At 52.8% G+C, this 19,097-nt stretch overlaps 2 protein-coding genes and 1 non-coding gene across 5 annotated transcripts; 1 reads left to right on the forward strand and 2 right to left on the reverse strand.

Moving 5' to 3' along the window:
• Positions 1 to 7: 7 nt before the first annotated feature.
• On the forward strand, positions 8 to 9,137 carry TMIGD2 (transmembrane and immunoglobulin domain containing 2). The gene is made up of 6 exons (XM_086410106.1): positions 8 to 465; positions 1,059 to 1,855; positions 4,266 to 4,625; positions 8,117 to 8,146; positions 8,240 to 8,341; positions 8,689 to 9,137. Exons 2-6 carry the CDS (start codon positions 1,375 to 1,377, stop codon positions 9,027 to 9,029), a joined length of 1,314 nt encoding a protein of 437 aa, XP_086266232.1. The 5' UTR covers positions 8 to 465; positions 1,059 to 1,374; the 3' UTR covers positions 9,030 to 9,137.
• TRNAR-CCG (transfer RNA arginine (anticodon CCG)) lies at positions 7,770 to 7,842 on the reverse strand. Its single transcript has one exon. It is a non-coding gene; the product is annotated as a tRNA-Arg (tRNA).
• On the reverse strand, positions 8,342 to 17,894 carry SHD (Src homology 2 domain containing transforming protein D). Of its 3 annotated transcripts, XM_086410114.1 has the most exons (6): positions 16,673 to 17,894; positions 15,332 to 15,437; positions 15,064 to 15,252; positions 13,098 to 13,221; positions 11,523 to 11,642; positions 9,863 to 10,252 (listed from the first exon to the last, which is right to left on the reverse strand). In XM_086410114.1, exons 1-6 carry the CDS (start codon positions 16,970 to 16,972, stop codon positions 10,066 to 10,068), a joined length of 1,026 nt encoding a protein of 341 aa, XP_086266240.1. In that variant the 5' UTR covers positions 16,973 to 17,894; the 3' UTR covers positions 9,863 to 10,065. The 3 variants fall into 3 exon arrangements, with proteins under 3 accessions (XP_086266242.1, XP_086266240.1, XP_086266241.1); XM_086410116.1 differs by lacking the exons at positions 9,863 to 10,252; positions 11,523 to 11,642 and adding an exon at positions 8,342 to 8,491 and having other exon boundaries at positions 16,673 to 17,364; XM_086410115.1 differs by lacking the exon at positions 11,523 to 11,642 and having other exon boundaries at positions 16,673 to 17,364.
• Between the last annotated feature and the right edge of the window lie 1,203 nt (positions 17,895 to 19,097).

Below are 19,097 nucleotides of genomic sequence, written 5' to 3' on the forward strand. Positions count from 1 at the left end.
GTAGTCTGTCTTGCGCTGGGGTCGCGGAAAGCCGAGACCCTCAGAGTCTGGGTCGTCGTAGGTGATATTGCTAATGATGCCTGAGCTGGAGAGAGCTCAGAACTGGGAGGCAGGATGCCTGGGTTCAACTGCCCTGTGACCTTGAGCCTGTCCCTGGTTCTTCTGTGCCTCAGTCTCCCAACTCTTTCACCCCTGCAACTTCTCAGCTACCACTCAAAATGGAATTTCATTGCCACAGCTCCGGCCCTCCAGCCTGGCCCGTAGACCTGGCTCCACGACTACTCAAACCTCGCATTTACTGAAAAGCCAAAGTCTTTTGCCTAAGCGGATGATCAGCTTCCAATGCTGCCTTTCTCTCCCAACATCACAGCTGAACACCTGTGCATCCCACAGAGCCCCAGGCTCTCACATCTCCTCCAGAAGCTTCTCTGCCTGCCCAGAATCCATACGGCTAGGAGGAGGCTGGTAAGCTCTGTGTATGACATGTGGGCAGAACACCGCCACAGGGGCCTGTCTGTGAGTGATGGAAACAATTCTGCCAAGAACACTGACCTTCTTCTTTCTGGTTAAAAAAAAAAAAAAAAAAAGAGGTCACGCTGTGGTTGGGAGTGAGACATTGAGGTCTAGGAGTCTGTCTCCTCCTCCAGGGGTGGGTACAGCTAGCCAAGGGGTAATAGGTGCAAGGCTGAGAGAAAGTCTGGAGACTATGAAGCGCCCCGCCTCCTGCAAACTTCTTCCAGCTGTAGGGGCAGGTAACCCGCCTTACCTGCCTCAGGACTCAAAACCATTAGCAGAAATCCATTCCCCTGAACCCCAAAAGAAAACATCTTAGGGGCAAAATAATTGATGCTGAGAAGCTGCCACTAGGTCCCCTGCTCAGGTCTGTGCCATCTGCTCCCCTCCCCATTCCTTCTCTCACCTGCCCTGCCACGTGTCCCCAGTCTAGGCATGTTTATGGAGTCTTTTTTTTTAATATTTTTTTTGATGTCGACCATTTTTAAAAACTATTGAATGTGTTAACAATATTGTTTCTGTTTTGGACTTCTCTGGTGGTCCAGTGGTTGAGAATATGCCTGCCAATGCAAGGGACATGGATTCGATCCCTGGTCAGGGAAGATTCCACGTGCTGCAGGGCAGCTAAGCCCATGGGCTACAACTACTGAGCCCACGGTCTACAACTACTGAGCCCACGGGCTACAACTACTGAGCCCACGGTCTACAACTACTGAGCCCACGGTCTACAACTACTGAGCCCACGGGCTACAACTACTGAAGCCCGTGCACCTAGAGCCCGTGCTCCCCAACAGGAGAAGCCCACATGCAGCAATGAAGACCCAGTACCACCAACGATGAATCAACAAATACAATTTTCAAATGTACATTAAAAAAAAATATTGTTTCTGTTTTATGTTTTGGTTTCTTGGCTTCCCGGCATGTGGGATCTTAGGTCCCCAAGCAGGGACTGAACCCGCACTGCCTGCATTGGAAGGCCAAGTCTTAACCTCTGGACGGCCAGGGAAGCCCCTCTGTAGTCTTTTAGGAAGATTTTCACTCACTTTATCTCCATCACATATACATATTGCCTTTCGCCTTGAAAAAAAAAAGAGGGAAACTGAGGCACCAGTGACAGGAAGTGGAGCCCCAGCAGTAGTGGCCACCGGACGTGTGCTGGCTGGCCTGGGTGTCACTTATGCCTCTGTGGTGGGGGCGGAGTGTCACCTATGCTTCTGTGGCAGGAAGTCTGTCACACGGGAGGGGAAAGGGGGTGGCGGGGCGCCAGCTGGGAGAGAGGAGCCTGAGGGGCCAGGAATGGGGTCCCCGGGCACAGTGCTGGTCCTCCTGGTGCAGTTCTGGGGTGAGTATCTGAATCTCCCAGCCTTGGCCCCCATCCTGTTGTGACTCGTCACTCCAGCTGCCTGCCCCTCCGGTTCAGAGCCCCCTCGAAACCTTCGTCTCTCCGCTCTGCCAAATACACCCTGTCTCTCTCCCTGATACTCAGAACTTTACAAGAACTCTGTGTGTGTGTAGTTGCTCAGTAGAGTCCAACTCTTTGCAACCCATGAGCTGTAGCCCGCCAGGCTCCTCTGCCCATGGAATTCTCAAGGCAAGAATACTGGAATGGGTTGCCATTTCCTTCTCCAGGGGATCTTCCCCACCCAGGGATTGAACCCAGGTCTCCTGCATTGCAGGCAGATTCTTTGCCATCTGGGCTCCCAGGGAAGCCCGCAAGGGTTGAACCGTTCTAGCGAAAATCCACAGAGGGAGCCTTAGGATAAAATTCACACTGGGACCTGCCTATGAGCCTTGTATGACCTGGCCCTGCTGGCTGCTCTATTCTCTGTGCTCCTCTGCATTCCCTCTCTCTCCCCCATGGCCAGTCTGCTGACTCCTCTTTTTTTTTCTTTTTTTAATCCCAACACATAGAGCTTGATCCTACCTCTGGACCTTTGCACCTTCTGTTCCCTCTGCCTGGAATACTCTTCCCTGCATCTCCTCTCTTTAGGGTCAGCTGTAACTCCACCCCAAATGCCAGGAACTTGACAGCAACTCACCCCTTCTGGAGGGGGTGGGCATCTAACAGGTACCCCAGACTTCCCATGGCCAAAAGCAAACTCTTTCTTTCCCCTCTAGCCCTGCTTCTTCTACTCGGTGTCCCCCATCTTTTTTTTTGGCTGTGTGGCATGTGAGATTAACTTAGTTCCCCAATCAGGGATCAAACGCACACCCCCTGTAGTGGAAGCTCGAGTCTTAAACCGTGGAAGGGCCACCAAGGAAGGCCCTCAGCATCCCCCATCTTGTCCTAAAGTCGCCACCATTCACAAAGTCCCTCAGCCTAAGAACCTTGGAAATCTGCCACTCTGTCTCTTTCCCTCCCTCCCAATTCAGTTCTTTTTTTTTTTAAAACTTGTTATCTTGTGTTAGAGTATAGCCGATGAACAGTGTTGCGACAGTTTCAGGGGAACAGTGACCAACTCAGGTCTTGTAGTTCTTCTGCGGGCAACTTTCAAAATCTGTTCAAACTCTGACCTCTTCTTTTCCAGGGTCTGAGTCCCATCACTGGTCTCCTGGACCCTGGTTTCTCCGCCATCCTGACCCCTCTCCCGCTTCTGCCCCATGAAGATCACAGTCCGTTCTCACCACGGCAATGACTGTGATTTTTTTTAAACTTTAACTGGACCACACTTCCTCCCTGCTCCCGTGGTTTCTCATCACGCTTAGATTGAAAAGTACACTGCCCCCCTTTCCCCACCCCCACCCACCTCCCTACCTCTGTCATACCCCACCCACACAGGCCGCAGGTCTCTAAAAGCCATGCCCTGCTGACTTCTCTGATCCCACTTCCTCCCTCTCTCCCCCTCACATGCTCTGCTCCAACCCTGGGGGCCTCCTCCCTGTTCCTCCAACTCACCAGGCCTGGTCTAGCCTCAGGACCTTTGCATGACCCATTCCTTACGGACGACTGACTACTTCTTTCATTTTTTTAAGATTTATTTTATTTGTTTATGCCTGTGCTGGGTCTTCATTGCTGCACTCAGACTTTCTTTAGTTGTGGCAAGCAGGGGCTACTCTCTAGTTGCGGTGCTTGGGCTTCTCATTGCAGTGGTTTCTCTTGTTGCAGAGCACGGGCTTAGTTGTCTCACAGTATGTGGGATCTTCCCCAACCAGGGATCGAACCTGTGTCTCCTGCATTGGCAGGTGGATTCTTAACTGTACCACCAGGAAAGCCCCAAATACATCTTATTATTCACATCCCTGCTCAAATGTCACCTCCTCTGAGAGGCCCTCCCTGATCACCCTCTATAAGTACACCCTCTCATTTCATCCTTATCATCTCTTGCCACTCCCCATTCCTTTCTCCATCGATTCTCATTTCATGACTTCCTGTGTCTCTATCTCGAGACCGTTGGCTTCACAAGGGTAGGGGCTTTTGTCTGTCTCAGTCACCTGTGTGTCTGTGTCCACAGGGTCCAGATCAGGGTCTGGCACACTCCAGGCAATCTTTCTGTGGCTGAGAGCCAGACATGTCATAGAGTTCACCTTGAAATCTCACAAGTGCTGAGAAACTTATACCCATTTCACAGATGGGGCCATGGAGGTTCAGCAAGAAATGACCTTGCAAAGATCACACAGATAGTAAGCTTTCAGGCCCTCACTGCCTGATTCCTGTGGGCTGGCTAGGGAACTAAGTCACGCACACACACATACACACTCACACACACACACACACACTTAAGAAGGTCTCACTCACTTCTTCTTTCCTCCAGTCCTACAAGGAGCCACAGGCCTGACTGTGCAGCAGGCACCGAAGTTGCTGCAGGTGAGACAGGACAGCCAGGTGACTTTGGCCTGCCAGGTGATGCACGCCCAGGCCTGGGAGTGGCTCCGTGTCGAGTGGATCAAGGATGCTGACATCTTTTGCCAGACACACATCATCAATGGCAGTCTGAGCAAGGATGTCTGTGGGCCTCAGGGATGGCTCTCCTGGCAGCCGCCTGGCAACCTCACCCTGCAGCTGAACCACGTGAGCCTCAATGACAGTGGACTCTATGTGTGTGGGGCAACCGTGGAGATCCCTGATTGGGAGGAGGCCCAGGGCAACGGGACGCAGCTCCTGGTGAAGAGAGGTATGAGAGCATGGGGGTAGGGGGCAGGGGTGTAAGCCAGGGAGGACTTGGAACTTCTAGAAATCTTAAGCTTCTAGAATCTCAAGCTCCTAGCAACTAAATTCTCTAAATCGGATTCCTAGAAACAGTCTGCAGATGCAAGAATTTTGCAGACCAGAGAGTTTCTGTTGTGACGACTCCACTCTGCTGTTATAGTGTGAAAGTCTCCATAGACATGCTTAAGGGAATGCGAGGGCCTTGGTGCCAATAAAATTTTATTTGAAAAAAAAAAACAAAAATCAAAAAACAGAGGGCTGAATTTGACTTACAGGCTGTAGTTACTCAGCCCTGCTCCAGTATATCAGAATCATAAACACTCTTGAATATATATAATTCTGGATTCTAATTCAAAACAGTTTCATAAACTGTGTTATTCAAGTATATCCTCCATACAGAGAAATGCCCATACTGAAAGTGGCCAGCTCATGGATATCTTAGTCTGTTAGATCACTGATAAGACACTACAGACTGGGTGGCTTATAAACCACATATTTATTTCTCAGAATTCTAGAGATTGGAAATCCAAGATCAAAGTGCCAGCAAGGTCTTGCTCTGGTGAGAACCCTCTTCCTGGTTCATAGCCTGCACCTTCTAGCTGTGTCCTCATGTAGCAGCAGGGGGCTGGGGAGCTCTTTAGGTTCAGCAACCAGGGACTGAACTGCACCACCTGCCTTGGAAGGGCAGAGTCTTAACCACGGTACGGACCACTATAAGAGCACTGATCCCATTCATGAAGGCTCTACCCTCTTTACCTAACTACCCCCCAAAGGCCCTGACCTCTCATTACCTTCATATTAGAGGTTAGGATTCAACATATGAATTTTGGAGGGATGTATACAAATAATGGGCTTCACTGGTGGCTCAGTGGTAAAGAATCTGCCTGTGATGCAGGAGATCTCTGGCTTGGGGAGATCCCCCTGGAGAAGGAAATGGCAACCCACTCCAGTATTCTTGCCTGGGAAATCCATGGAGAGGGGAGACTGATGGGCTATAGTCCATGGGGTTGCAAAAGAATCAGACATGACTTATTGACTAAACAACAACAACACAAATCATAGCAATGGGTTCTCACAACCTGCACACATCTGGGTACTCACCACCCTGCTCGACACACATATCTGCCTCCTTATAAATGCTATCCTTCCCCCCGACACACACACTATTCTGATTTATAGCAGCAGTAATCTATTTTAACTGGCTTCCTGTTTTACTTAATGAAATCATAGAGTGCATTCTGTGTCCAACATCTTTCACTCGACACTGTCTGTGAGACTCCTCTGTGTTGGTGTGTGGAGCAATGGCTCATCCTTTTCCTTTTCTGTGGAGTGCCCTCCATCACCACTGATCAGTCCAGTTTCCTATCGATGGCTATTTTGGCAACTTCTAGGTTTTGGCTATTATAAATAAGACCTCTATGAACAATCTAGAACTTGTCTTTTTTAAAATATTTTTTTGGCTGCACTGTGGGGGCATATGGGATCTTAGTTCCCCGATCAGGGATCAAACCCACACCTCCTGCGTTGGAAACATGGAGTGTTAACCACTGGACCATCAGGGAAGTCCCTAGAACTTGTCTTTTGGTCAACATATGGACACAGTTGTATTGTACCGAAAACAATTCTAGAATCTCAAACCATAAAGCAGAATCTTGCAGTTCGAGAATTCTAGGGGCGTAAATTCTAAGCTCTGAGAATTGCAGCATGTGTTATCCATAGGGACTATCACTCCTCAGAAAAAACATTGGTTCTTGGGAGCAAAGAAAATCTTACCCTTTTATGTTTAAAGCAGAGATATGCAGATAGCCCACAGATTTATAGCATATCTGTGGTATTAACATTTCATGAGGGAACAAATGAAGGTTCTTAGAAAGCCTTCTTAGGGGACTGATAATGAAAAAAGGTTGAGAAACACCGAAACAAAGGCATGGAAGATTGTAGAATCTTAGAATTGTAGGGTCTGAAATACTTTAAATAGATAAACTCTTAGCCTTTTGCAATCAGAGTATGTAAGAGCAGAAAACTGTAGAATTCCAGGATCTAGACTTGAAAGCCATTGACTGTCGGGACTTCCCTGTGGTGGTCCAGTGGTCAGGACTCCATGCTTCCACTGCAGGGGGCACAGCTTCAATTCCACAGGGCCAAAAATAAAACACATACACAAAACAAACAGACAAAAAAGAAAACCATTGACTCTCAAGCCTGGAAGGAACTTTCCAGATTAGCTTAGCCAGCAGCCTCCTTTCACAGAGAATAAAGCTAAGGCCCAGCCAGGGCCAAGACACGTCCAGCCACCCACACAAGCCGGGATGCAGGCAGCTTTCTCCAGAGCCCGACTCACACATTTCCCCACCTCTGCCTGACACCCACGTAAGGGCCAAACCCTGCATAGTTTGCAAGTTGACCTGTTGCTGTCTTGCTCTCTTTGCTGTTCCTCAGGGCCTTGGGCACCTGCCTGGCTCCTATCAGGCAAAATGAAGCACCACCCAGACTCCTAGCTCCAAGAGATGCCCATTTCTCTCCAGCTGGCAGGATCCACCCACTGCCTGCCTCCAGGGCGGTGTGTTATGGCCGCACCCCCAGCCCCCCGCCCTCCCCCGCCAACCCTTGGCTCCTTGAGACAAGGGGGCCAATTACCAATTAGCAGAGGCGGGGGTAGCGGAGGCACCGGGCTGAGAGTTGTTGGCAGCTGTGAGGGAGCGAGGCTGGGTCGCACGGATTCAGCTCTGCACAGCTGGCTTCCCCATCGGAAGGCCACCCCCCCCACCCCGGGATCACTGCCAACTTCAGAACCTGGAAGATGAAGGGGCTGGGGACTCTAGGCCTTGTCTTGGTCACAGGAGAAAGCGCCTTGGCTGGGGTTCCCGTCAGTTACACAGGCCTGAAAGCACATCCTCACTTGCTCTGTGACCTTATGCTAGTGACTTGACTCGTTTGTGCCTGTTTCCTTAGTTATCAAAATTCAGCTAATAGTGCTTTCTCATCAGACTAGGTGAATTTATTTCTTTATTTAAAATATGTATTTATTTTCCTGTGCCAGGTCTTAGTTGCAGCATGCGGAATCTTTGTTTCAGCATGTCAACTCTTAGTTCTGGCATGTAGGATCTAGTTCCCTGACCAGGGATTGAACCTGGGCCCCCTGCATTCGGAGTTCAGAGTCTCAACCACTGGACCACCAGGGAAGTCACCAGATTATATGACTTTAAAGTGATTATATCTAAAGAGTTTATTACCGGGTCTGGAATGTATTCACAATAACCCAGCAAGACAGGCATGCTTAGTCTCATTTTTCAGAAGAGGAAAGAGGTTTAGAGCAAATACTTGCCTGAACTCACAGCATGGCAAGTGCAAGAACCCTGAGGTTCCACTCGGGGTAGATGGGCTCTTACCCTAAAGGGGTGCAGGATGCTGAACTCAAAGGTGAGCTCGCCTGAGACGCAGGTTTCTTCTCTGCAGGTGTCTGGCTGCAGGACCACAGCTTCTCAGGTGAGCTCCGTCTACCTGACCCTCCGTCAGCTCCGCCCCGCCCCTCTGCCCCGCCCTCCGTCAGCCTGCCCACCATCCCCTCTCCCATTCCAGGCCTCTACTTCGCGCCGCTGGTGACGGGGGCCGTGGCCGTGGCCGTTTTCGCTCTGGGCGCTGGGATCTGGGGCCGCCGCCGCTGCCGGAACGGGGATGCAGGTAAGGAACCGCGCAGGTAGCTGCGCAGAGGGCGGGAGGTTCCCAAGAGCACCGCCACCCCCTGGCGATCGCGCCCCCTCGTTGCGAAAGCTGGAACTGCAGCTGCTTGACTAGGCGGAACGCATCTCCTTCTGACTTTGATACCTGCTTCTTTAGGAAGGAGGGAGGGTGAGGCTGGGGGGCAGAGAAGAGGAATGGATCGGGAAGGTTGGCCCCTACACCCGTGTTTTTTCAGGGGCATAGACAAAGCCCCCAGAAAGTGGGCTGGAGAGGACCAGGCTCTCTTAAATGACTGTCCCCTCTTGGTGTCATCTCCCCACCCCCCCACCCCCCGCCCCCCAATGCAGGCAGTCCAATCTACAGCAACGTCCTATACCGGCCCCGGAGAGCCCCAAGGAAGAAGGCATGGCCTGTGGAAAGGAAGGTGCTGGACAGTGAGGATCAGAAGGGCCAAAGCTTCTACTCGATCTCTTTCCCCCAGCGCCCCAAGTCGCATATGGCTCCCAAATCTTGCCCCAGTCCCAGACCCATTCACCCCATCTCTGCAGTCAGAATCTCTCCTGGCCCAGGCTCCTCTGGGCAGCCAAGGTCAAGAGGGTTCCTTGAAGTGGGAAGAGAAATCAGAACCGCAGGAGAGCCAGAGAAAACCTACCCCCAGCGACTATATAAAGATGTGACTTATTCCTAGGGGATCACAGAGTCCAGCAGTTTATCCTAGAGACCCCATCCTTGTTTTTGAGGATAGACCTCTCCCTTGTCCCAAGAACATCCAATAAAGGTTCATGAAGAAAGCAAAGCCAGTATCTGTGGCAATTTGGCAGTGCTAGAAATTTGAGCCATCAGGGAGTCATCTGGGGGGTGCGGTCCTGGAGGACGACTCTGGTGAGGGGGCTTGAAAGCTTTCCCCCTCTTATCCTTGGAGGGTCATGTCCAATTAGCAGAGAAGTGATGTCCCTCACTTCTAAACAGTGCCTGGAGCTGGAAACACTCCCCCTCCCCAACTGGTGTCTACCCCCTCCCTAGGCAGGCTTGGACTTAGGGGGTGAGGGGGGAAATTGGGGCTTCCTGGCATTTGTCAGCCCCCCGGGGTCTCCTGCCCGACTGTCACCTTGAAGTGACACCAGCTGAGCCTGGCTCCCTTCCCCCACGTCTGCTGTTTCCATGGGGACAGATGTCCTTTTTCGGTGGCAGCAGCAGCAGCAGCAGCCCGTGGCCACCGGCCCAGGATAGGAAGGAGGGGCGGGGTGGGGGCAGGGTTGGCCTGAGAGCCTCACCCCCTCGGTTTCGCCATCTTTTTAATCAGCCGGTCTTTGCTGTCTCCAGGTTTTATCTGCTTCCGTACAGCTCTCTCCCTGCCTGTCAACAGCTCTCTGAATGTTGGTCCCTCCCTGTGAGCCATTCAGGCTCCAACCCCGGCTCCACCCCCAAAACATGGAGCTGGGGATACTCTTCCCCTCCACAGGGCTGCCTCCCCTCTTCCTTCAGGGGCTGAGCTCCCCCTCCCAGAAAGAACACTTGAAACACACAATAACTTATTTATTTTCCAGGCCAGAGGAGGGGTTCCAGACACAGTTCTGGGCCCTAGAACCCAGAAGGGGGCCGAGCAGGGACTGGAGGAGCAGAGGTCTCTCCATCCAGCCTCCCCCGGGACTGGAAAGACCTCCAACATTTGCAGCCAGTGATCTGGGGTCTCACAGCCCAGGGTACAGGGCTGAGGCTCCAGGTCAGGGGGTCTGTGAGACCACCGGGTACAGGAGGGCCAGATGCTCAGCACCCTGCACGGGCAGTGGGCGGGAGCTATAATGGAGCACCAGCTCTGGCACACTGGGGAAAGGGCCGCTGTGCTGACCCAGCACGAACTGGTTCTCTCGGGTGCGCGCGAACTTCAGGTGCAGGAAGCCCTGGCTGCTCCTGGGGACAGGGGTCAGGTCAGAAGGGGCACCCAGCACTTCAGGCCCGCCCACACCCTCCAAGCCTAAAGCCACTCCCTGGAGGACCCTAGGAACCCGAGCCTGGCATCCTCAAATATTTCTGGTTAACAGCCACTTGGCATCAAGCTGTTGACTCGTTCCACACTGTGGGTTGCCTTCTGCGCTTGTCCCTTGTGAAGACAGGCTGGAGTTCTCCCAGTTGGAGGTCCCTCCCCAAGAACACATAAGGCACTTTCTCTCCAAACCTCCTGATCCCTTGTGCTACCCATCCTGGTTACCCTCAATCAAGGGACCTCCACCTCCCCCTCCCTTTTTTTTTTTTTTTTCTTTTGGCTTTTCCATGAGGCTTGATGGATCTTAGTTCCCTGATTGTACCCTCACCCATGGAGTCCTAACCACTGGACTGCCAGGGAATTCCCTAGGGTCCCTTTCCTCTATGTCTCTGGTAGGTGAATGACATAGAACCTGGAAATGATTCTATCACCATCATTAGTATGAATTAAGCGCTTCCTGTTTCCTGGGGATTCTTCTCAACACTTTTTCACCTTTCCCCCTCTTTTAATCGTAGTATTAAAACAAACTGGATGCTATTATTGTCTTTGTTTCACAGATGAGGAAACCGAGGCCCAGAGAGGTTGAATGATTTAGCTGAGGTCACACAGCTAGGAAGTGGCAGAGGCAGGATATGAACCTACTTCCAAACCCTCTTCAATCTTGACCTTTTAGGAATCTCACACTCAGAAACCTGGTAGAATCTTAGGAGCGTTTTGTAATCAGACACACTTAGAATCTTAGGCAGAGAAGCACGTAGAACCAGGGTATCAAACTCAAACGTCTACAGGGCCACTGAGATTTTGGCCCTGAATCGACACAAATGGATATACTTTTAAACCTGGAAGGAGTCCAGAGGAAACTTGGACACCTAGTTCCTCATCTCACTGAAGTTCTAGATTTACTGTATGGCTTCCTCTCCATTGTCTTGCGTACCTCCAGTTACAGGGAGCTCGTTCTCAGTAGGAACCATGCCGGTAGCCTCTCTGAAAGCCCCACCTTCTGACCTAGAAGCTCTGCCCACGGCTCCCATAAGCCCCACCCACTGGCCTGAAAGCTCTGTCCATCCGCCCTGGAAATCCCACCCATCGGCTCCTGGAGCCACACTCCTCTTCTCCAGCTGAGTTCAGTCAAAAGCTTGACAGTCGAAGGCATGCAGTCCTGTGACCCTCTGTCCCTCCAGAAGATTGGGGTCTCACCTGAGGGACAGGGAGCAGTCTTGGGGGCTGCTCTCACTGAGCCGCACAAGGTAGCTGCCTTCCTTGCAGAGCGACAGGAGGTTCTCGGCATCCGCCCGGCTCAGCAGGCCGTGGAACCACCTAGGGGGTGGGGACAGATGTCTCCTGAAGGCGATCCCCCTTCCAACACATCCTGGGGCTGGATGTAGGCACAGCTCATTCAAGGACTTGTGACACCCAGGCAAACAAGGGAGACAAATTCCCTTGGATTTCTCAAGAGGAACTTGGTTTTCAGGCAGACAAGGGTCTCTCTGTGAGTCAGGTAAACCCAGGTCCACCTGGACCTTCTCCCTCCAATTCAACATGTACCCTTGACTTTGATCTTTGCAGCCTCCCTCAGCTGAGTGCCCAGGTGTCCTCAACCCCTCCCTCCAACTTGCATCACTTGCACATCACTTTCAGGAGATTTGCTGCATCCTGTATCTCTTGAGAGTCCCTTGGACAGCAAGGAGATCAAACCAGTCAATGCTAAAGGAAATCAACCCTGAATACTCTTTGGAAGGACTGATGCTGAGCTGAAGTTCCAATACTTTGGCCACCTGATGCTAACAGCTGACTCATTGGAAAAGACCCTAATGCTGGGAAAGACTGAAGGCAGAAGAAGAAGAGGACACAGGATGAGATGGTTGAATGGCATCACCGATTCAACAGATATGAACTTGGGCAAACTCTGGGAGATGGTGCAGGAGAGGGAAGCCTGGAGAGCTGCAGTCCATGGGGTCACAAAGAGTCAGACACGACTTTGCATCTGAACAACAGCAACATATCCCCACCTACCTGTACATTCTTTACATAATATTTTTCTTTAACATGCTCAGACAGAGGGAGCAAAGTGTCAAAGACCAATGAGCACCAAAAAGTTGTTTGTATTGAAAGAAAATACCCCATGCTTGTGTTAATTAGGTAATCCTGTACCACCCACCTAAGAGGTTTGGGAATGGCTGTGCTAAACACGCCCTAGTACTCACAGGGCTGGGCTCTCAAGGCTCAGGGAGTTCTTTGAGGAACATCTAGGCTAGAGGAACACAGAACACCCAGACTTTCCCAGCTTGTGAGCTTCATTCCAGCCTAAAGTTGGAACCCCTTCAAAGTCTTGATCTTCCCACTTTCACCAAAAGATCTCTTGGGGGTGAGAATGATTTTTGTCTCTTCACTCTCAGGCTTATAAATCCCACCCAAGGAAAGGGAGGAAATCCCTATTCTGTGTGAGGCAGGAACTCTCTTGGAAGTGTTGAGCCCGAGCTTCAGAGAGGTTGAGTGACTTGCCCAAGGTCACGGAGCCAAAAATTACAGAGAAGGGATTTGAACCCAGAATCTGAGGCCAGAGGGAGTGGAGACACCTGCTCTTGCTTTGCACCGAGCTGGGTGTCTAGCGCACACGAGGCGCTGTCACCCAGTGAAGATTAGTTGAAGAAATGAATGAAGTGAATGAATGAATCCAAGTTCCTCCAGCCCCCCTGGTCCGAGAAATCTGTGACTAGTATGGGGCAGGGAGGGATTCAACCCGGCTCTTCCACCTTCAGCTTCCTCACTCACGGCTGTTTTTCCAGGGGCAGGGTCGGGTCCACGCGCTCTGCAGGCTGGGGGCTTCTGGGCGGCGGTCTCCGGAGCTCCTTGGCTGAGCCCGAGGTTCTTTCCCAGTCTGGACTGTCAAACTGAACTGGAGGAGAAGGTTTAAAGAGAAAATGGTTAAGTCCCGCCTATCTCAAGAGGGTGGGATAGGAACAAGCCAATGGAATTTCAGTAGGAAGGCGGTGCCAGCTTAGGGCAACCTATCAGAATCCAGAAGAAGAGGGGGTTGGGTTTAAGGTTGGGGCGGGGGGGGGGATTGGTACACCAGCAACCAATTAGCCTTCAGAAGAAAGGGGTGTGGTCATTCCCGAATCTGGTGGCATCGAAGGGTGGCCAGTTCCCTGAATGATAAATCAGAGAGCAGGGGACGTGGCTAGAGGGGCAAGTGGGAAGTTCCGCGAGATTTTGGCCAAGTCACAGAGAATGTAGAATGTGTTAGTCGCTCAGTCGTGTCCAACTCTTTGCGATCCCATGGACTGTAGACCACCAGGCTCCTCTGTCCTTGGTATTCTTCAGGCAAGAATACTGGAGTGGGTTGCCATTTCCTTCACCAGAGGATCTTCCCGATCAGGGATCAAACCTGGGTCTCCCGCATTACAGGCAGATTCTCTCCCGTCTAAGCCACCAGGAAAGCCCAGAGCTAGACAACCGCCCCTGATATACAGACTGGTAGACTGAGGCACTAGCTCCAATTTCCCTCACAATTATACAACTTCTTGGGCAGATTTGCGTTCGCACAACTCTTCCTGAAGTTTATTTCTTAAAGGTGACCTTGAAAGTGAAAAGTGGAAGTTGCTCAGTCGTGTCCGACTCTTTCTGACCCCCTGGACTTACACAGTCCATGGAATTCTCCAGGACAGAATACTGGAGTGGTAGCCTTTCCCTTCTCCAGGGTATCTTCCCAACCCAGGAATCGAACCCAGGTCTCCCACATTGCAGGTGGATTCATTACCAGATGATCCACAAGGGAAGCCTTGCTGCTACTGCTACTGCTGCTAAGTCACTTCAGTCGTGTCCGACTCTGTGTGACCCCATAGACGGCAGCCCACCAGGCTCCCCCGTCTCTGGGATTCTCCAGGCAAGAACACTGGAGTGGGTTGCCATTTCCTTCTCCAATGCAGGAAAGTGAAAAGTGAAAGTGAAGTCGCTCAGTCGTGTCCGACTCTTAGCGACCCCATGGACTGCAGCCTACCAGGCTCCTCTGTCCGTGGGATTTTCCAGGCAAGAGTACTGGAGTGGGGTACCATTGCCTTCTCCAAGGGAAGCCTTAGGTGACCTTATTATTCCTCTTTCTACAGAAGAGGAAACTGAGGTTCAGAGACTTGTCCAAGCTTACCCAACTCAGAAACTGACTCTAAGAAATGCTACTCTCCTCCCCAAAGCTCCTGTGTAATTGAGTACTTTAGCACTCAGTTTACAAGTGCTCTACTCAATAGGTACAAGTTAGAGAATTGAGACTCAGGGAGATAAAGTCATTAGCCCACGTAAGAGACACAAACCCAGATCTAGTCTTGACACCAAAGCCTATTCCTGCACTGTAGTGAGCAGAATGAGTAGATTCCACTGCATTCGAAAAGAGATTTCAGGGAACTTCCTGGCGGTCCAGTGGTTAAGACTTCTTGCTTTCACTACCAAAGGCCTGGGTTCAATCCCTGGTCAGTGAACTAAGGTCCTGCAAGCCTTATGGCATAGTCAATAAAATAAAATAAAAATAAATAAATTAATTAAAGGGGTTTCAGTTTCCAAGGAGGATACAGGTTCTCCTGGAAAGAGAAACTTATGACTATCAGTCATTCACACTTTAGTGAGAATTAACAAACTACCAAAGTGACAAGTGATGGAGGTTTACTTTGTTAGTTGCAACAGGGGACATGACCAGAGCAGAAAATAGAGGGACACAGATCTTCAGAAATCAGGGTAAGAGAATCACCTGCAAACGCCTTGGAGATATGGTCTTTCTTCCACTCCCAGGGCTGGTCATACTCATCTGCTGGCCGCTCATCTTCCTGGGGCAGCCGACTCTGTCGAGGTTTCTGCCCTGAAGGGGGCCCATCTCCCAGTTCTTGGTCTTGCTCCTCATAAGGGGTGTCATACAGCTGCACCCTTCTGCATGGCAGTTCTGGGAGACCAAAGATACTGCTCAGCTCCCACTCCCACCTGGGAGCCTGTCACCTTCCCTCCAAGCCCTGCTTACTCACCACTCATGACCCGTTGGGCATCGTAGGGCTCCATGTAGCCATCATCCGGGGGTGGTGGATGGGGCTGGGCATCAAAGGGGTCCGAATACTCGGTGTCGACTTTCGACTGGACAGAGAAAGGCAAGAGAGGGGGTCAAGGACTCAGGGGGACCAAGCCTAGCTCTGGGTACCCATGCTGTGCCCAGCATGGGTACAGTACACCTCTTGCCTGCTGTCTCTGATCTATCTGACACACGCTGTCCAAGCAAGTGGTTTTTTTTTTTTTCCACTCACAAGTGTTTGCAAGTAGATCATCCCTTGCTCTCTTCCTCTGACCCCTACCTCCCTCCTTCAATCATTTTAATATTTATCAGGCGCCAGTACTGTTCCAAAAGACTTCAAATATATTTACTGGTAGTACCAACACTCAGTAAGTACTTTATCCCCATTTTACAGATAAGGAAACCAAGGCACATACAGGGAAGTGACTTGCTCAGGGTCACACAGCTGATAAGTCAGAGGCAGCGTTTGATCCTAGGTTGTCTGCTTCCCCGAGTCCCTGCCTCCTCCTACCTTTCTCTGTGCCATTAACCACTACCAGGCAGGCTCCTCTGCCCATGGGATTTTCCAGGTGAGAATACTGGAGTGGGTTGCCATTTCCTTCTCCAGGGGATCTTCCTGACCCAGGGATGGAACCCGGATCTCCTGCATTGCAAGCAGATTCTTTACCATCTGAGCCACCAGAGAAGCCCCACTACCAGACACAGCCTCCCATAATTCCCCTTGAAGTCTTTTCTGTCTCTGCTGATGGTGTATGGTGGACCTTCTGATCATTTAGGAAAAATACTGGGAAAAAAAAGTATGGGCATTGGAAGCAAGTCTGGTTCAAGTTCTAAACAAGTTAGAGCCATGTGACCTGGGACCAGTCACTTTTCTTCTGTGAGCCTCAGTTTCCACTTCTGTAAAATGGGTGTAACAGAGGAAGGGTGGAGAGGGGTGGTGAAGATGTTGAAGTGCCCCATAGGAAACCGACTCACTCAGATCTGTTTGAGAAAGATCCCTTCAGCTTCTAAGAGGAAGGGAAGCTGGGGGAAGGGATCCAGAAGGGGGAACTTAGGAAGCTGGAGGAAAGGGGTACAAAGCCAATGAGAGAGGGAGGCGGGCAGCCAGTACTGTGAATTGAAAGGAGACAGACATCAAACTGCCAAGCAGGTGGGGGATTGGGGGAAGTGGGCTGGTGGCCTGGTCTGCCCCTGGGATAACACCTAAAGAAGATCCCCAAAATCCAGGGTGGGGGAGCCAGCCTGGCCCTCCCCACCCAGTCTCCGGGGCCCACCCAGCTTAGGGTACTTAGCCACGCACCTCTTCCCCGGGGCTTCCCAGCAAGACCTTGGCTCTGGCAATGTCGACTGCCTCCACCTTGATGAGCCGGTGCTTTGGAGAGTCGTACTTCGAGTCTCCAGGGCCCTTGGAGTCCCCGGGCCCCCCGGAGGAATCGGGCTCTAGGCGGCTATCGGCGTCCTCGTAGGGGTCTTCAAAGTCCAGATCCTTCTGCTCGCGGTAGGCCCGCAGGATGTCGCTCTCGGTGTAGTCGGGGGTGGGCGGCTGCGGAGGGGGCCGCCGACCGCCAAAGCTCAGGTAGTCTCGGAGCCACTTGGCCATCTGAGCGCGTGTCACCCCAAACCTGGCCACTGTCAGCGGGGGACCCGCATGCCCTCTTCTGGGCCCTCTCCCTCGGCAGGGTCCCCAGGGAAAAGGTAGGAGGGGAAGGAGGAGGAGAAAGATCAGGTGTGCCCTTTGGCTGGGCTCAGAGGAGGGTAAAAGGGGAGAAAAAGGAGGAGACGAGAAGAGGGAAGGGAAAGGAGGAGCAAAATTGCACCTTAGCCCAGCTCTGGAAGGACGGCGTGGGAAGCGGGCGTCGCGCGGGGCCCTGAACGCCGAGCGCGGGGTAGTCCGGCCGGAGCCAGGGGCATCCGCGGAAGCGCGCGGAGTTTCCGCGGGCAGAGCGGTCTCGTGCGCGGCGCGGCCACCCGCCGCCTCCGGAAAGCTCTGGAATCCCCCTCCTGGGAGCCGAGGGCGAGGACAGCGCCGCCAGCGGACGTCCCCAGCCTTGGCTCAGCCCGGACGCCTGGGTTCTCAACGCAGGGGGCGGGCTCCCCGGGGGCACGGGCGCCGCGCGCAAAGTTGGGCCGCGGGGACGGTGACCCCGGTGGGGCGCATCCTTTGTTGCGCTCCTCGCCGCTCCGGGGGGAGCCCCAAGCCCGGGGTCCCCGGCCCCGCCGCCTCGATCCGGCCCGAGTCACGGGCACAAAGGGAAATAAAATCTCCTCCAATCCCCCTTCACGCTTTCGGAGAGACTTTCACCGCCGCCGCCGGCGCGCGACCGGGAGGTGGGACTTTGGGGAGGGGGCGCTCGGGCGGGCGGGCGCCCCAGTCCCTACCAGCCCCGGGCCGGGTCCAGAGCAGGGACGTCAAGGCTTCCCCGCCTCCCCCTCCGCGGGTTCCCCCGCCCCTCCCCTCGCCCTGCGCTCCCCTCCGAGGTGAGTGAGACCTTCAGCTGTTCTGGGGAGGCAGGAGAGCCGCTGCCCGCGGAGGGAGGGGGGTATGCGGAGCGGGAGTCGCTGGGGCCAAGGCCGCGGCGGCTGGACAGTGACCCGGAGGACCGAGGCTGGCAGGAGCGAGCGAGGAGCGCGGGAGGCAGGAACCCACAGGCGCTGACCTTGCTCTGCAGAGCAAGAGGTGCTGAGGTGGGGAAGACGAGAGGAAGGCGAGGTGGAAATTGACCAGGAAAGAGGGTGGGCTGGACTTGACCGCGAGAAGGGGTGAAATTGACCAGCAGAGGGGGTGAGAGTGACCACTGTTGAGGGTTGAAATTGAACCAGGGTCTGGCAGTGAAACTGACCAGGAGAATGGGGGTGTGGAAATTGTTTCAGAGGTCATTGGCTAAAACAGATATTGACGATGACGCCGGAGGAAGTGTGGGGGGGACAGAAGGGAAGGGGTTCTGGCTTCCCCTCCCCCAAGAGGGCTTTCCTCTGTCCCCCTCTCCCCAGGGGACCCATTGTGGGATGGGGGAAGGGGTTGGGACAGCTGGCCAGGGGAAGGGAGATGGTATCAGTGCCTGGCCTGTGTCTTCAGCATCTGTCCCTTTGTGGCTTCTGGGGGTGGAGGGAGGGAGGGAGCAGAAATGGGGAAGGGGGGTCTCGCCTGGTTTGGCTGCCTCTTGGCAGCTGCAGCTGTCTGGGGCCGAGGATACTGAGGGATTTGGGGGGAGTAAGAGAGCCCAGGGAGCTACTGACCAGTCCCAAAAGAAACACATTTTTTTCTTTTCCCATAGAGGGGCTTATTCAGGGACCCCTAATAGAAGAATAAGAGGGGTGGTCAGGAAGGATAGGACCTCAGGCTCCCTTCTCCAAGCCCCTTAGAGTGGGCGGGTGCCTGCAATTTGGAAGGGAGGGGAAATAGACTAACACCGCTATAGAGTTGCACCCCCTCCCTTCAGAATAGTGGGGCCCGGGCAATGTCTCCTGATTTGAAAAAGGGGGCTTCTAACAGGAAACCCTCAGAGATCGGGGAAAGGATTGCCAGGAGGGAATGACTTATTTTTCATCCCCCGTGGGGAAACCGAGGAGGAACAGAGAAGGGAGAGACACCTCACAGCTTAGTTCTGCCCAGGTGCCATGATATGGCCTGGCGTGGAGTGGCATTCAACACCCATCAGGTCTCTTCACGAAGTCAGAGATTCTCCATCTCCCCTGCACTGTTAGCCCCATTTTCCAGATGGGAA

This window comes from Bos grunniens, chromosome 7, assembly GCF_055505025.1.
Source record: "Bos grunniens cultivar Pamir isolate PY7600 chromosome 7, Bosgru_T2T1.0, whole genome shotgun sequence".
Taxonomy (NCBI): domain Eukaryota; kingdom Metazoa; phylum Chordata; class Mammalia; order Artiodactyla; family Bovidae; genus Bos; species Bos grunniens.

Coding starts and splice junctions, on each gene's coding strand:
- TMIGD2 (XM_086410106.1), top strand. CDS start 1,375: ATGTACATTAAAAAAAAATATTGTTTCTGTTTTATGTTTTGGTTTCTT. Junction 4,626..8,116: donor GCAGCTCCTGGTGAAGAGAG/GTATGAGAGCAT, acceptor TCTTCTCTGCAG/GTGTCTGGCTGCAGGACCAC. Junction 8,147..8,239: donor GCAGGACCACAGCTTCTCAG/GTGAGCTCCGTC, acceptor CTCCCATTCCAG/GCCTCTACTTCGCGCCGCTG.
- SHD (XM_086410114.1), bottom strand. CDS start 16,972: ATGGCCAAGTGGCTCCGAGACTACCTGAGCTTTGGCGGTCGGCGGCCC. Junction 13,222..15,063: donor TATCTCCAAGGCGTTTGCAG/GTGATTCTCTTA, acceptor CTTCTCCTCCAG/TTCAGTTTGACAGTCCAGAC. Junction 10,253..11,522: donor GACTGCTCCCTGTCCCTCAG/GTGAGACCCCAA, acceptor CCCTGTCCCCAG/GAGCAGCCAGGGCTTCCTGC.